The 17,963-nt window shown below is 40.8% G+C and overlaps 1 protein-coding gene across 2 annotated transcripts in view; it reads left to right on the top strand.

Annotated features, from left to right (window-relative positions):
* Positions 1-17,963, top strand: part of LOC111239042 (zinc finger SWIM domain-containing protein 6) — a 40,951-nt gene that overhangs the window by 11,206 nt on the left and 11,782 nt on the right. For both annotated transcript variants that reach the window (XM_022768812.1, XM_022768811.1), the window contains exons 2-5: positions 12,578-12,934; positions 14,796-14,944; positions 15,060-15,210; positions 17,057-17,236. In XM_022768812.1, the coding sequence (XP_022624533.1) occupies positions 12,578-12,934; positions 14,796-14,944; positions 15,060-15,210; positions 17,057-17,236 (837 nt within the window). The remainder of the gene's footprint in view (positions 1-12,577; positions 12,935-14,795; positions 14,945-15,059; positions 15,211-17,056; positions 17,237-17,963) is intronic.

Raw genomic sequence — 17,963 nt, 5'->3', positions numbered from 1 at the left:
TCCTATTCTGTGTTCCCATTTCAAATTTCTGTTTTTAACAGTCATTTCCTTATTCTTTTTATCAGAGTTTCATGCCCCTTTTAAATTAAGATAATAATCAGCAGGTGATCCGATAATGAAGATAATAATAACCATGTATGATTATGCTCAACTGTCAGTTTCTTTCAAACAGCCAGCAGCTCTATTTATAAAAAAAAAAAAAAAAAAAAAAACACACACACACACACACACACACACACACACACACACACGCGCCTCAGAGATGACACAAGCTCTCACAAGCCCTGCAAACTCATGCGGTCTGTTTCCGCACACGTGGGGTATGCCTGGCATGCGCCTACAGGTTGAGTCATTGTTTTCATCTGTTAATGATGAGTAATGCACAGGAACGCTGTGCACTTGAGAACTGTATCGACTGGACTTTAATGCAGTTTAAAGCAGGGAGGGGCGGCGAGAGGGAGGGAGGGAGGGAGGGGAGGATCAGACGAATGTGTGCAAGTGTAGCTGAGGTAAATGCTGAGGATGGACGAAGTTTCAAGCCCTGCATTCAAAGTAAAAGTACTCATTCTGCATAATCTGGCATATTGTTATACAAGACATTATTAGACTGTAAATGAGGTCATCGTCTCTCACCATCTGAGAAGTTTAGAGGGAAAATGTCTCATTGTTGCAACTTGGGAGCCATTGGTTTAATCTTTAACAATTCATTGTTTTTTTGATCTTATCATTCATGTGAAATCTATTTATTTTCATTATCGATTAATCTGCCAAATATTGAGCCCTTAAATCTTATAAATAAATCAATAAATTATCCATCACATCATCCTATAGCGCAGCATGATGTCATTAAATGTCTTGTTTTGTTTGATCAACCGTCCACAATGCAAGAATATGTAATTTACTCTCATGTAAGACAAAGAAAAGCAGCAGATTATCTAATTCAAGAAGCTGATACCATCAAATCTTTGGTATTTTTGCTTGAAAAATGATCAATCGATTATCAGAACAGTTGCTGATGCTTTTTCTTTCAGTCAACAAATCGATGAATCAGCTGATCGCAGCAGCGCATTCAGCAGTCATGGTTTAGTCATGATTACTGTGAATTAGCTGCAGCTAATGGATATAAGAACTTGTTGCGGCTCATCAACAATCCAGTCAAGCTGAGTCAAGCTGAGCCTGTGTATGTCTGTATGTTCCGTATCTATGTTTTTATGTGCGTGTTGAACAACTTATCCAACAACATACCCAGGGCTTGTCGAGAGCGGCCGTTTAACTGTCAACACAACGTCACAACGTTGTACCTAGAAAAGGAAAGAATGCTTTCCTACAGCGTCATGGAGGAGGAGGAGGAGGGGGAAGAGGAGGAGGAGGGGGAAGAGGAGGAGGAGGGGCCCCTCACTGTTAAAACAGGATGCAGGTCACACCTTATCGTGGAAGTGCATCAAACTAGATTTACACACCCTGAACCTCCTTTCTATTTAGGCTAAACAGACGATACAGCTTGCTCAACATTTCTGGGGGTGTGGGGGGTCTGTGTGTGTGTGTGTGTGTGTGTGGTGTGGGGGGGGGGGGGGGGTGCTTAAACAGCAGGTCTAACTGGAGAGGAAGATGAACAGTACTACCGTCATGTTAAATCCTCCTTCAGCCCTCCTCCTAATCGATCTGCTCAGTCATTGTTGGGGCAACAGTGTTATTTCAGTGTCTGTTCCCTCACATTATCTGTCTATTCCTGTCCCAACCAGCCTCTCTGCATCTCATTTACCAGCTGGAGGTGTTTTCCTGTTCAGCTGTGATGTGACTCGTCATGTTACCTCGCAGTTTCGATCCGTCCTCACAGTGACTGAGTGTTTAACACACGAGCAAATCAGACTTAAAGATATTAATCCTCCTTCCTCACACTAATGGTGATTAAAAATGATAGTAGATCTACTAAAATACTTTACTTAAGTTTAAATTAGATGTACTTTATTTGAGTGTACTTAACAAAATACACTCATATTTTTGGGTTATTTTCATGGTCGGTCAAACAAAACAAGACATTTAATGGCATCACCTCAGCATGTTTCACTGTATCTGTGTTGTGTTGTTTTATAGACTGTGATGAATTCAGACAATAGTTAAATAGATTAATCAGTAATGATAGTGGTCGTTAGTTGCAGCCCCTATCATGACCAGGCCTATTGTCTAAGAGCAATGATGGGAAAATGTCGATTATAATTATGATTCAATCGTATCAACAATCAGCTGATCATTTCGTTGATGATTATGGTTTCGACTCTCTACTCCTGGTGCTTTTATTTCAAAATAAGAGCACTAGAACAAATGTTTTCTGATTCCAGCTTCTCATTCGTGAGGATTTGCTGCTTTTTTTTTCTGGTTTTCCCTGATCTGAATATCTTTTCATTTTTGACAAAATAAGAACAATTAAAGACCTCACTGCCAGCTTTAGGAAATTCTAATGGACAGTTTTCCCTTTTCTCTGACATTTTATGTCCCAACCAATCAATTGTGGAGAATGATCGTTAGTTGCAGCTCTAACTAAGTCGAAATAAAGTTAAGATCACTTAACAAGGATCACTTGAGCCCGATAACAGCGTCTGGTTTAGTTAAGCGGTGAAGATTTGAAGATCACAACCCCGGATCTGAAGGACTCAGTAAGATGATGCGAGTCTTCATTTACTTTAATACAACATCTTTAAGGAAGTGTAGCATCTTGGTTCGCTGTTTATCATAGATCTGTGCTCACGCTTATATTTATACGTATGCAAACGTAGCATGTGACTGGTGAGATATGAAAATACACTTACTGGAAAGGGTTGGCCCATGTCATGTCTGTTTGGTTTTTAATACAGTAACTGCTGTAAATCAGACGCTGTTTGTTTCTTTGTGTTGTGAGGCTACAAATGTTTCTAAGATTAAAAAAGACAGTGAAAACATATGGATGCATACACTAGTTTTTGTGCCAAGTTTGACAACATGTAGCTATAATTTGAATTTTCTGCTATCTACCATCACCCCCACAGGCAGCAGCAGTTTGACCACATGCTCATACTCCCATGTAGCACACACACATACACACACACACACACGCACACACACACACACACACACACACACCACATACTAGTGTTTTCAGGCTGTTTGTGACCTCAAGGAAAAAACTTGGTCAGAAGTGAAAGGTCACATATATATGGTGCTCAGGAGGAGTTCTAGTTGGCTTGTACCACAGTCTGCAGTGTGTGTGTGTGTGTGTGTGTGTGTCTGTGTGTGTGTGTACGTGTGTTCGGTGTGTGTGTACGTGCATGCGTGCATGCATAATAGCAGACTGGACTTTACTTTTAACCTGCAGGGTTTTTCATTTTGTGTTTGACATGTCTCAACGTTCAAGGTACTGTTAACACTCCATAGCTCTACACCTCCTATACATTCATTCATTCATTTCTGACATATTATTTAACTAAAACATTAACTGATCAATTGAGAAAATAACCATCAAATTTAATTGATAATGAAAACAATCATTAAATGCTCTCCGAATGGAAAGCCACGTGTCAGAGTGTCCTTAAACGTACCATTAAAGACAGTATAATCTGTAGGAATAAGTGTATTAAACTGCCGCAGTGAGACTGTAGCAGAGTACAGGCTGTAATCTCAGGAGACGGTGATTCAGTGGAGGGAAATGGTGACATTAAAGAAAGAAAGAAAACAAAATGCAGAAAACAGCTGGAGTTGCACCACCACACTCCCACAGGAGCTGAAGAAACATTCAGGTTACTCCGAGTTAACTTCATCCACTCAGAGAGCCGACGGTTTCCAACGCATTTGTTCCCACAGAGAGCTTCTCCCCTCTGCCTTTCGTTGGCTTACTTCACTGATGTGCTGCCTGTTCCCACAAAGAGTTTTTTTTTTCTTTAGCTTTTTCCTTTCTGGTTATTTTGGTCAGTATCTTAGCTGATGTGATCAAAGACGAGATGTGAATAATTTAGAGGACTGAGCTTACCTTCATCCTTGTTTCCTTTTTTATTCAGATCCTGTTGCTACTGACTTAAGCTGCATATTATCTTTAATTCGTTGCTATCCTACAACTGTTAAAAGGAACATTTTGTGAAATATGTAGTCTTGCTTTCTTGCTGTCTTGCTCAGAATTAGATGAAAAAAATGATACCACTTTCAAAGCTGTAGCTGTGGGATAGTTAGCGTAGCGTTAGCATAAAGACTGACTTTTACACTTTTTACACCTCTGTATGGACAAAACAAAGGAGATATAACGTGCTTATTATTAAGCTTCAGAGGTGCCAGTGGAGGGATTTTCTTGTCTTTGGACAGAGGTAGGCTAGCTGTTTCCAGTTATTATGCTAAGCTAAGCTAACTGGCTGGTGACTGTAGCTTCTTTTAGTTTTTCCCTTTTTAAATTTCAGTTGCTGGTATAAAAAATAAAAGTAAAATGGAACTACAGATGGCTATCTAATCTTAGATTAGCATGAAGTCTGGACACGCTAGCCCTGCTCTTTTCACAATTGGTTAACTTTGTACTTTTTTTGCACAATTTTTGTTTGGTTTAAATAAGTCAGATATTATTTGTTGAATAATGCGCTAAAGAGGTGCTGGCAGGTGGATGTTGTTTTGGACAGAAACAGGTTAGCTGTTCTTCCCCATTTCCAGTCTTTATTTTAAGCTAAGCTAACTGCCTCCTGGTTTCAGCTTCATATATAATGCATATCTAAATCTCTGTTCCTATTTCTTTCCGAATATTCACAAACGCCACTTATGTCTTGAAAGAGATTTAATAAAATACAATCAGATCAACATGTAAGCAAACACTAAAAGCTTTTATTTGATTTTAATTATGTCTTCATGGGATTCCTGCGTTCATTAGCAGCAGCGGTGCAGCTCAGGCAGGATCTCTGTGGAGACTCTCTGCGGTGTATCTCAGGAGTGGGAACAAATGCATTTGGAGAGGAGAGGCACTGTCTGGCCTGCTGATGGTCCTCAGAGGCTAAACAAATGACTTTCACTGAGCTCACCGGGAACAGACAGCACTCAAACAAATGCTTTTTAAATGGGGAGAAAGATGAGGAGGGGGGAAAAAAATCCTCTTCTGTCCCTTTAGAAGCTTGTTGTCAAACCTCTGATGGCCGTTGTTAGTCTCTGGAAAGACACAAACGTACGTAAAAATGTTGCGAGATTGTTTGTGTTGGTCTGGTGGTTGTTTCCTGATTAATTCGAAACATTGGAGCTCCATTAGAAATCACTCCATCATTGTAGCTGCTGTGCATGTGGAAAAATCTACAAATACAACAATGTAAAATAGTAAAAGCCCTGCATTGAAAATCCCACTTATGTAAAAGTGTTAGCAACAAAGGGTACTTAAAACATTTTATGTGTAGTTAAGTCCAGTGGTTCCCAACCCAGGGGTCCGGTCCCTCCAGTGGGTCACAAGATGAATTTGTGCAGTATGTGAATACTGAACAATTTGACTCGATTTGGCCTCACACTTATTTTAAATCTGATGGAAAATCTCATTTACAAAACTCATTTACATCTGAATTTTTAAGGGAAACCCTGGTTTAATCTTTCATTAAGCATTATATTTTATCATTTTATCATTTTCAAATGTAAAATGTTAAATTCTGTGAAATGTAACTAGTAACTGAAGCTTTTAAATAAATATAATGAAGTTAAAAAGTATAATATTTCCATAACAAAATGGCAATACTTAAGTAAAGTACCTTACTTCAGTGCTTGAATAAATGTACTTATAGTTACTTTCCACCAGTGCTGCTGTGTGAACTGTCAGTTAGACAGGGCCTCTGTTAAAAAGCCACAGAGTGTGACGTCTATCTGTTAATCCACATGTCAACTCAGTGTGGTCATGTATGTTCTGTGTCTGTTTGTCTATTAAAGCCAAGGCTGATTCACCAAGAGTAACTTCCCCAGGGCCCCCAGAACTCCAGGGGCCCCAAAACCCATAATCATGTCAGTTTCAATCGACATGATAAAGGTGTTTAGGTCAGTTCCTGTGTCTAAATATAGTTTTAAGACCTTAAAACAGTTTGCACTTCTGGACTTGCATTATATTTCTAATTTACAGCTGACTCTCACTCCACCTTCCTTCATAATGCTCAAATTATATAACTTGCAAGTAGCAGCGAGTGCAGCATCTCTTAGTGCTTTGATAGTTGTTTTAGTAATCGATTCCACCGCTGAGGTTTCTACTACTTTCTGTTAAAAGGCCCATCTCTCTCTCCTCTCACTAGTAGATTGAGTCACTCTCTGAGTGGCCGGGACCTGTTTCCTCCCAGTGCTCGCTACAGACCAGACAGGCCGCATCGGAGCCGAATGGCTGCAATTAAAAGTTTTTATCCCCGTTTTTTATTGGACGGTGAAATGGACGCCGTAAAACAGTGGCTTCAGTGGTGTTTGCTGGAGGACTCCTCCTGTTTTCTTGTCTGAGTGACAAGATCGTTTGCAATTTCTCATGCGTTGTAAAGGCGGCCTCTTGTTTTTCTGACAGAGCTGAGGAATTTCTGTCCACTTGGTCGGAGAGGACTCCTTCCTCCCTGTAGTATTTCAGTGCAGTTTGCTATTTCTAGAGTTTGGTTTCAAAAGCAGGAGAAGCGATTGGAGGAAGAAGCAGCTGAACGACTAAATTCATTGGAAAAAATGATTGTAGCCGCAGTTTTGCTTTTCCTTATTACATCTGAAGTCAGTGAACTAAAATCAGCATTATTATTAGTGCCTACTAATAATAATAGTGAGCCTACTCAATCGATCAATCAATCTTTATTTATATAGCACCTTTCATACAGGTCAGTGCAATTCAAAGTGCTTTAAAATAAGTAAAATAGATATGAGACAATGAAAACTAAAATGGATGAGAGGGAATATAATATTTTAGAAAATGAACACAATAAAAGAATTTGTACTAAATATAAAGTATACACAATAAATAGAGGGTATTGATTCTTATGGTCGTAGTGTGAGGAGCTTAAGGGGGACACAGATCGACCCAGTTAACTCAAATCCTCATTGACCTCGTTCTGAGCCCTTGTGGAAGTGCATCCTACAGTTGTGTAGAGTGAGTGAGTCTCACTTTGTGTCTCTTTGGAATAGTTGTGCTTATCTTTTTGCAGTCTCTCTCTTTAAGGTCTGTGACTTTGAAACTAGCTACATTAACAGTCACTGGACTTGGGGCCCCTGACGCCTCAGACCTTTGTAAAAGGTATTGGACTCTATTCTCTGTGATTCTGAAAGGTTCTTTAAAAAAAAGTTTAATTTGATTTGGTGAACACTGCAGAAACCCTGTTTGACATAGTTGGTATCAGTTTCCATGGCGATGGATGATCCAAGCAGTGGCCACAAATATGTTTCAGTTTAGTTAATTTTTTCTCTTTTGCTGGAATCACACAAATCCGTTCAACTAGTACTACTTAGTGTGACAGGAGGCTGATCTGAAACCAGTCATTAAGGACAGATGGTAATCAGCACACAGTGACTATTGATTGGTTGTTTACTTCTCCTTCCTACAGCCCCAGAGGTGCCTCTGCATCTCCACGGGTGAGAGATTAGGTTCCCCATTGTCATCAAAAGTACACACACACACACACACACACACACACACACAACACAACACTCACATACACAAAGCACACCTTGGCTGAGAGGCTCTCACTTACGCCTGAGTGGCCAGCTTTGGAGGCTGAGCTGCCTGAATGGCTGGCTGGTGTGTGTGCTTGTGTGTAATGTAGTGTGGGGGGGTGGGGAGGGTCTATCTGGCTTTTGTGTGCTGCTAGCTCTGTTAAATGGGGCTTTGGTCACATAGCTGAGAAAGACCCCCTGTAGCCACAGTTTCAGTGGGTGATGTTGCACACGGCCTCTGGCACGAAGGTCTCCTCAGGCTGAACTCTGTAGGGAGCTGAGCTACTGCTCTTTCACAGGCTAACGTCCTGGCCTTGTTTTCAGCCACAAAAACACCCCGTTGTTTTTCCCCCTCCTCACAGAGCCATCGTCCTTGCTGAATCCTATAGAGACGCGTTAAGTCGACTACCGCGGGCTTAATTGGAGTGAAGTGTTAAACCCTCGGTTTCCAGGCGAGTGTGTGATCAGTATCTGCGGGGCTTGAAAAGTCTGAAAAAGCACTGAATGTAGGGAGGTGTTAGATGTAATTCACAAGAGTCTTAAATATTTTCTCCTGCCTGCTGGGTGCAGTAATGTTAGTTATTAAAATGTTTTTGTGTCTGATTGCAGGTTATTGGGAGAGCTTATGTACCTCAGTGTTTCCCTCGTATACATTTTGCGGCAGCTACCCACCACTGCAAAATTATTGCCACCGGTGCCATACAATTACACAACTCTGCAGAGGGCTTTTAATTTGAAACAATGGATAAAGCGGAGACACATGGCGACACTTGGTCAAGGCAAGAGGAGGAGAGAGAGAAAGGTAGATTTGACTAGCTATTATTAAGTTAAGTTAACTCAACTCCCACAGCTGGCTTACTACGCATGGGCAACACTCAGGTACAACAAACCCTTCATAGTCTGAGTAAAAAATAGAAATGTTTTTACTGGCCCTCTCTGTGTGCCTGTCATTTGGGGTGTGCATAAAGGCGTGCATGTGCATGGGCTCCTCCCACTGACTCTCCGCCACTTTCTTTATCCAAGTGAGGAAATGGAAAACTTACAGTTCACATAATTCGGTTGAAATTCATGTACACTTTTTAAGCACTTGATGATTCAATCATCACTGACGCGTACGTCATGAAAGAGAGCCAATAAAAAGTTGTCATATAGACATTTAAGATGTATCGATTGATTCACAATGTTGACTCACACTTTGAGTGTCGACTTTAGGTACTTTAGTAAGTGAGTACATTGTGCTGGCAGCCTTTTGAATGCAGGACTTTTACTTGTGCTGAGGTATTTTTACATTGTTGTATTGGCACAAGTAAAGTAAAGCTCTTGAGTTGTTCTTCCAGATTGGCCTTTTTCTTTATATTATTGTATAATAATTATTTCATTCATGTGTATGAATAATGAGTTTAATGAGCGGTGTACTGTAAAGCACAATATTTGACTCTGAAAAGTGGAGTTGAAGTATAAAGTAGCTTGAAAAGAAAATACAGTAACTAATTAAATGCACTTAGTTACTTTCCGCCAGTGCTGGTAACTTGGCGCGACGCCCCTGTCTGAAATGATGCTCCGCTGGGAGTGAAGGAGTTAAGTTTGGTTGCTATGCAGTGCACAGGGCTGTATTATGCAAGCTGTGAAGCGCAGACACACACAGAGAGGAAGTGCATTACAGAATGCTGAGCTCAGGGCTTTGGCTCGCCGCCAAGTATACACTGCTGCATGTGCACACACACTCACACTCAGCTGAGGGCATACCGATTTTTCCAGCCTCCTCCTCCTCCTCCTCCTCCTCGATTCACCCTCTCTCTTTCTGTTACGTCAGTAGTTCAGCTGTGGGCCAGGCGTGACTGGGGCAGGGCTGCGTAACGGAGAGCACCATGTATTTCTGTAGTGTGTTTGTGTATTGTAAAAGACAGGATGTGGACTGATGGTCGTGTTGTGTGAAGTGTGATTCAGTGTGTGTCTCTGCTCAGCAGGAAAGGGAGCAGTAAGAACTGAAACACTGTTTTCTTCTATTTCTACACAGGTTTCACTCTCAGATATTGTCTCCCAGTCCTTCCGCCTCTTTTTTGTTTTTGCTCACTTCTATATCACTCAGCCCCACCACATATGCAGACAAACACCCACTCTGTTTTCTTCCACCAAGCAGGGGTGATATGTGTCAGCTGTGTGGTGTGTGTCACATGTGTGAGAACATTTGGGCAAAGTGGAAATTAGACCTGCCATTTAATGTTCTAGCGTGAACAGCGCTGCTTGTGTTCTGTGCAAATGTATGTGTGTTTTTCACATATTGAGCTGTTAGTCAGACTTATGTAACATGATAAAGTGTAGAGTCAGTTCCCAGGTTATTAGGAACACCTAGATAAAACTAACACAGTCTAAAACAACAGCCCTGTCATAAATCCCTTAGACGGTTATGCTGTTGAGTTTTAATCAACAGTTTGTGGTGCTGTGCAGTTATATTGTATTATACTGACAAGTGTTTCAATTATTTTGCTCACTTTTCAACCACCGCTCTGTGTGATGCAATACAGTTCAGCAGCACCACAGACTACATCCTGCAAATGACCACACGGTTAAATCAACAACTTCACATTATAACCATACAGCTGTTATCATGCATAGTGATGGTAACAGCTGCAGTATGAAAATATGTGACTCCATCTTTTTCAGTTTAATCTCTGTAACAGATTCAGTGCAACGCAAGCAGAGTTATTTTTTTAATGACTTTTTCTTTTGCATTTATGTTAACAGTTTAGATAAAGACAGGAAACACTGGGCATCTTAACCATCAGGCGGCCAGGAGGACGCCCCATCACTTTACTTTAAGTCCCCCTATTTGGTGTTTTTAAAACTGGCTGCATGATTACTGGACTCATATTTAATAGAAACTCCTCCACCGACAGGATTTCTCTTTCTCTTTGGTTAAAACTTCTGTCTAATAATTTCGTCTGTCGTCTGTCACTCTCTGGCATTTGACTTATCAGCCTCACGGTCGGCCACGCTGTGTGTTTTTCAGCTTGTGTGACAACATTACGACTAAATAAACAACTGTTCTGGCTGAGTATCTTGACTTATTAGACAATGCTTTTGTCAGAAATACTGTTCTAGTTCTGTGGGGTATTTTAGTCTGAGCAACTTCCTGTGAATTAATTCAAGAACTCTGTGCTCCTTACAGTGAAACTGAAGCAGTACAGACATTTAAACTGTTAAATGTACATAGACAGATGATAAACTGTGACTGATTGCATCAGCGATGTTCTGGCCACGCTTCTGTTCTGAAGCCATCTGTTATAGCTGTTAACCCACTAACTCAGACAGATACTATCACATACTCAGATTCTTCTAATTTTGGTCATAATGAAGTTGCTGCAGACTCATCTTTTGCCAACACATCTCCTCTGAACTGAGATAATGTGAAAACTGTGTTTTCCAGTGGTGGAAAGTACATTTACTCAAGTACTTAAATACAAATCAGTGTTACTTGTTACTTTACTTGAGTATTTCTATTGTCAGCCACTGTACATTTCTACTTCACTACATTTCAGAGAGCAATATTTGACTTTTTACCCCTCTAGTTTTATCTGATTACTTAAATTCCTGGTGACTTAAAAGATTCAGATTTTTGTATATGAAACACATGAAGAGATGATAAGATACAATGCTTTATTATAGCATCCAAAAGTAAACACAAGAGATTATTCGATTAATTGATAAGTCAACTGACAAAAAATTAGTTTAGATAAATAAATTTAAATAATCTTTCATTGTTCCAGCTGCACAAATGTGAGGATTGTCTGCTTTTCCTTTTAATAATCTCAATAATTGTGGACCATTGGTTGGATAACACAAACACTTTGGGCATTTCTTGCCATTTTCTGAACTTTTACAAAAACCAAACAATCAATCAATTCATCAAGAAAACAAATTTTGAGATTAATTCATAATGAAAACTATTATTTGCATTAGTTTGTATAAAATAGTAAAAAAAGTACCTTCACTTCTACCAACTGCAACAGTAAAATCCTGCATAAACATTAAAGTATGAGTAATAATAATGTATATAACACTCACAGGGAACATTTTACTGCACTGCATACTTTTGATACTTTCAGTACATTAAATCTGTACTTCTACTTAAGTGTGGGACTTTTCCAGCGTTTTCAAATCTGTATATTTTTCATGGGCACACTTACCTGGTCGTGTTGTGTGTGGTATAAACTGATGTGGAAATGAAATACAAAGGCTTTGAGAAATGTGAGTTCAAAAAGTCTAAGGTCACGTCCACATTAAAATCAGTTTCTCTGACTCTTTTCTTTACCCTCCCCAAACAAACATACAGACCTATAGGTTTTAGGTTCACTGTACAATAGCAGGTCTCTGCCTGTGGTGAAATGATCGCGTCAGTCCTGAGAGTGGGAGGAGGTGTTCAGGGTAAGGTTAGCACTGGAGGTGTTGTGGAAGGGAAATGAAAAAGAAATGAGAATATTTTGATCTTTGCGCTCGCTGCCTCCTTGCCTGCCCCTGAAAAAGAAAGTTTTTAACAGTCCCTTAAAGGCCTCAGCTGATGTTGCCATCCTCATGTTCATGTTCAGAAACAGTGGCAGATATTTCCCTCATGAGTCGGTAGAGACCAAAATCAGAACTAAAAGAGAAGGAGTACTGGATTTTGATTCATCAGGCAGACACAAACATGATGCCAAATAAATGGTCATGTTGCAGGATGTGTAAATAAACAATGGTTTGCTAACATGTTCACCAAAAAAAAAAATCTTTACTGAATTGAGCTGTTGCAGTGATATGAAGATCCTAAAATGCTTTGCATCAGGAGCTTTCAAACCATCTATAATTTGTTGAGATTGTGTGAACAAAACACATCTACCGTAGCGCTATTAAGGCTAAAGGATCCCGCATGTTAACACTGCTTATTTCCTTTTTTTCTCTGCAGGGTTTCACCTCAGCGGCACAGTCCGGGAACCCGCCACGTCCTCAGAGCCCGAGCTGGTCTGCAACGTGAGCGTCAGCTTCGACCGCTGCAAAATCACAGCGGTGACGTGCAGCTGCGGCAACAAAGATATCTTCTACTGCGCCCATGTTGTGGCGCTCTCGCTGTACCGGGTGCGGAAGCCCGAGCAGGTCAAACTGCGCCTGCCCATCTCAGAGACACTTTTCCAAATGAACAGAGATCAGCTGCAGAAGTTCGTTCAGTACCTGATCACTGTGCATCACACTGAAGTGCTGCCGACGGCGCAGAAGCTGGCGGACGAAATACTGTCGCAGAACTCGGAGATCAACCAGGTTCATGGTGAGTGCGGCGTCAAGAAGAACAGGCTGAACTCGCCCTTTAATGTGTATATACAGCACAGAAAGGAAAACACACACAAGCAAATACCAGGTACCTGAGTTAGATTTCCTCTGTCTCGCACCAGTGGAAGCTGCAGGCTGCCGCCCTGGGAGAGGACGCAGGAACAACAAGCTGTTTAGGAGAATGGGAGGAAAACACACATTTGTCTATGTACACATGTGAGGACCCTCACTGACATAATGCATTCCCTAGTCCCCAACTCTAACATAAACCTGAATCTGACCTTAAACCTTAAAACCAAAGCTTAACCTTCAAACAGTCCTTTAAAGAAGTGATGACCGGCCATCATGTCTGCACAGTGCAGAATGTCCTCACTATTTGGCTTTAAAACGCTGGTCCTCAAAAAGATAGCAAGACACGCACGCACACACACACACACACACACACACACACACACACACACACACACACACATATTAACTTAAATCAGTTCAAGTTTGACTTGAATGCGCTGCAGGAATTTATGAAGTTCAGAAAAGTTTGTAAAGAGACTTTGTGTTGTGTTACGTCTTTGAACTGTTGATGTCTTGGTTTTTACAGAAACATACTTACAGTACAGTACATATATAAGTACTACAAAGTACACAAATGCACAAGTGACTGCTACACAAGTACTATTCAGTACCACACTGTGCAGCATATTGTATCCTAAAGACTAGAAACAAAAAGAGAGTGATGAACATCGTATGTAAGCAGCTCTGTTTACAGCGTAATCTGAAACCAGTAATTGGAGCATCTTTTAATGGCTCCATCGACGTGTGTAACTTAACTATAGTACAATATGAAGAATATATAAGGTGCATCTTTTGGTTCTTTATGGGTGAGCTCTGTACTATGGTTTAATATTATGGTTTTCCTTGTTTTACCTACTGGTTTTACCTAATATAGTTTTGATATCTTGAGCTGGTTTGTGGAATTTCTTTTTGCCATTTCAGCTACATTAAGTCATACATTGTCCTGCTACATGTCCTGCTAATCACGACAAAGATATTTGAGAACCTGGAACCACTGGTTGTTTTGTATTTTTGCTTGTATATGAAACAATTAATCATTTGCCAAAAAGTAATTTTCTTTCAATCGCCTAATTATTTCATCTCTACAGTACATGGTGGTTGTTTTTGTGGTAGTTTTGTTGCTTTGATAGAATCTAGGACACGTTTTGAGTATGTGTTGGGTACATGTTATCATACGTTTCATATACTGTGGCATATTTTGTAGTGTCTGAGTGGTGCCCTTAATTACTTTTGGATACCTCACAGATGTGTATGTGGTAAATAGGACTATTTTGGGAAATGTGTCGTAGCACCATATAACGTGTAAATATAACGTCTGTCTGAGGCTGAGACTGTGGCAAATAGTAGAACCTGTTTTGCTTGAGTCTTATGGATTTAATGCTCCACAGCGACACATGTTAAGTGTTAAAAATAGTGCTGTGCATTCTCAGGAAGGTTATTGATGCAGAATTTGCAGTGTTTATAGTATTGATCAGTGTTTAAGCTTATTGCATTAATGCATTAGGTCAAAAGATGAACGAAATGCTGATGCAGACGTATTCATGTCCCTGAAAAGAGACTTAATTCTATTTAAATGTGTGATAAACAATCATTGGTGGAAAGTAACCAAGTACACAAGTAAAATACTTTAATACAATTCTGAGGTACTTGTACTTCACTTGAGTATTTCGTTTCCTGCTACTTTATACTTGTACTCCTCTACGTTTTTAGAGGACTGAGTTCTTCTTCCACCATTAAATGTATGAAAATCAGATGAGCTGCTGACTGATTTCCGTTGTTTGGTGCAGGAGCTCCGGATCCGACGGCGGGGGCGAGCGTGGACGACGAGAACTGTTGGCATCTGGACGAGGAACAGGTTCAGGAACAGGTGAAGCTCTTTCTCTCCCAGGGCGGGTACCATGGCTCGGGAAAGCAGCTCAACTTACTGTTCAGCAAGGTAACGATCCTCAGGGCGGACAGCCGTGCACGTTCATCAGCTGACATCACACACTGCCCCGCAGCAGCTGTGCGGCAGCGTTAAACCCACAACCTTCCTCCTCCTGTCTCTGCAGGTGAGAGAGATGCTGAGGATGAGGGACTCCAACGGAGCTCGCATGTTAACGCTGATCACAGAGCAGTTCATGGGCGACCCCAGACTGGTGCTGTGGCGGCAACAGGGAACCACCATGACTGACAAGTACAGGCAGCTGTGGGATGAACTAGGTACCGTGAAACCAAACAAAACACACACACACACACACACATTCACCATCATACACCACAACATTAAACCCAGTTACCGGTTCTTTACATATGATATATGAGTTATTTTTTTATTAAAGCTTTCTAAAAAAGCGTAGTTGTCGTCGTCATTGTTGCGCTTCTGTAATGATGTGTTCAGTGTCTGTTTATTTGCATCGGTATTTTTGGATTTGGCATGCAATGGATGTCAATAACAAGTTATTACATATCCTGTATGTCCAAGTATTTCTGATGTATGTGTTAGTGTGTTCGCTCCAGCATGTGGTTTACTCCATAGCTCTGATATATGTGAGGCTGATAAATGTGATTGCTTCCTGATATTGGCTATAAATCTGTCAAGGGTTATCATCAGATAACTGACACAAACAGGGATTTCTTTGTTCCCTTTACGGTGTAAAAAGGGAGTTTCCTGATTGTTCAGGGGAATCTCCGCCGACACTCTGCATGTGTAAGCGAACATTCCTCTATTTCGTACAATATATATTTTCACACTCATCTACTACAGTGTTTTGTGTGTTTTATTATCGATGATATTCATGCAGTTTCCGCGACAGGCCTCAAGCAATGAATTAATTCTAACCATGTGAGGTGAAGTAACTATCTTAAACTTGTGACAGGAAGTCCACACCAAGAATAAAGCAGCAAATCTCTGTCCAATTAACTCACAGTTGTACTTGAATACAGCACTGGAGTAAGTGGTCACAGAAACGGGGTCTCTGCTGCTGCACAGTCGTCTGCTGCTGGCTGCTCATGAACATTTGAATCCATAATAAAAACTGTTGTATTAAATGTTTAATCACAAACCCTCTAGTTAATAAATCATGAATTAGCCTGCAGGTTAAAATTCTGCCCCTTCCCTCCTCTGTTTTTTTGGTTTCATCCCTCCGCTGCTGGAGGTTGTTGCTCTGCGTTTCGTCACTCACGTCTCTCCGCTCGTTGTTGTCCCTGCTGCAGCCTTAACAAAGAGACTCTCCTCCTGTCCCCTCCCCCCACCCTCAGCCTCCCTCCCTGCTCCATTCACTTCCTCCTCACCTCTCCTCCGTGTCCTCCCCCCTTTTTTCCCGCTCACTTCACCTCTTCTTCTTTTCTTCTCCTGTTTCATTTTGTCACCTGTCGTTCCTTTATTTATCAACATACTCATCTTGCCTTTGTCCTCCAATCTGTGTCCAGTGTCTTCATGTTTTTAGCCAGAAATGCAGGTAGTCAATTTAATCAATTAGTCAGTCATCAGAAAATTAATCAGCTGCTAGTATGATAAATGATTACTTCAATCAGAAATAGATTTTTTTTTTTTTATTCTTTATTTTTTCCCTGCAGTTTCTATGTGGGAATGTTTGCTGCTGTTGTGAACTAAAATTCTTTGAGTTTGGACTTTTGGTTGGACAAAACAAGACACTTAAAGACATCACTGTAGACTCTGGGACGCTGCGATGGACATGTTTTAATAATGTCTTCCAACAGTCATTCATGGCATAAGAGCTGAAATCATCCAGTCATCTAAGTTGTTGTGTTTGATGAAGGATTGAGATTTAGTGAAAAAGGCTCAGCAGCGTCAGAGAATAGTGACATTTTATTCCTCATTTATCAAACGATTTAAAACTTTTTCAGTTATTTGCAGCTTTACTTCCCTCTGTTCATTTTAACTCTAGAATTACTGGTAAAACACAAAGATCCTGTGAATCTTTGTTTACCTCGTGTACAGACTGATGAATGCCACTAAATCTGGAATTATGTTATGAGGGTACAGTGTGTGTGTGTGTGTGTGTGTGTTTTGTATTTAACTGTAAATGTGTGTGTTTCTGTGCAGGGGCCCTGTGGATGTGCATCGTGTTGAACCCACACTGTAAACCCGAACAGAAAGGCTTCTGGCTTCGACAGCTTCGCAGGTGGAACAGCGTGGACGTCTGCCCCTTGGAGGACGGTAACCATGGCAGCGAGCTGACCAATCTGACCAACGCTCTGCCCCAGGGCCCTCCCGGCAACCCAGGTGAGATGACACCTGGCTGAAGCAGAGACATCAAATCGCTTTATTTCCAAATCCTTTCTCACTTCAGGTTCTGAACGTTTCTGTCTGTGTCTCCTCCTCTTCCTCCTCCTCCCTCCTCCTCTGCTGCTGTATTAACACTTAAGTCGCTTTTCTCCACCCTCCCCCCTCTCTTTTAATCAAGTCTCCCTCCTTCAATCTCGTGCCTGCGAGCCTTATTACCCATTTAGTGCAGCTAATAGAATGAGCCTAATAACACAGTTGAGGTCTTGGAGATTTCTCTGGCCTCTATTCCTTCGTGCTTCCACTGAAGCCGAGAAAAACACGAGCACACAAACATTTCTATTACATTTTTTTATTTTATCTATTAATATTTTTTTATCAGTCTTACCTTTATTTATAATTTTCAGATTTAGTCCCTGTGTTTTGAGGGATGTAAACAGGAAGTATAATGTTGCCAGGGATTCAGTGAGTTACGCTGTCGGCTACAGCTTTAGCGCTGTTAACGTATATATTTGTTTAGATTTTGGCAAATTCTCACCATTAAAAGTAAAAGCAGCTCCTGTTTGCAGTGTACTCATGGATGTACACACAACTATCACTGGATTACGTTCATAGTGAAGAAATCTTAAAAACAAGATGATTCTCAGGGAAGTTCTCCAGTTATCTTTTTTTTTTTCTGTGATTTCTGTGAAGCGTGTTTATGGATGTTAATTCACAGTGGAGAATG

This window comes from Seriola dumerili, unplaced genomic scaffold, assembly GCF_002260705.1.
Source record: "Seriola dumerili isolate Sdu_G_001 unplaced genomic scaffold, Sdu_1.0 BDQW01001845.1, whole genome shotgun sequence".
Lineage (NCBI taxonomy): Eukaryota > Metazoa > Chordata > Actinopteri > Carangiformes > Carangidae > Seriola > Seriola dumerili.
The sequence above is the reverse complement of the archived record's forward strand: the minus strand, read 5'-3'. Positions and strand labels throughout refer to the sequence as shown.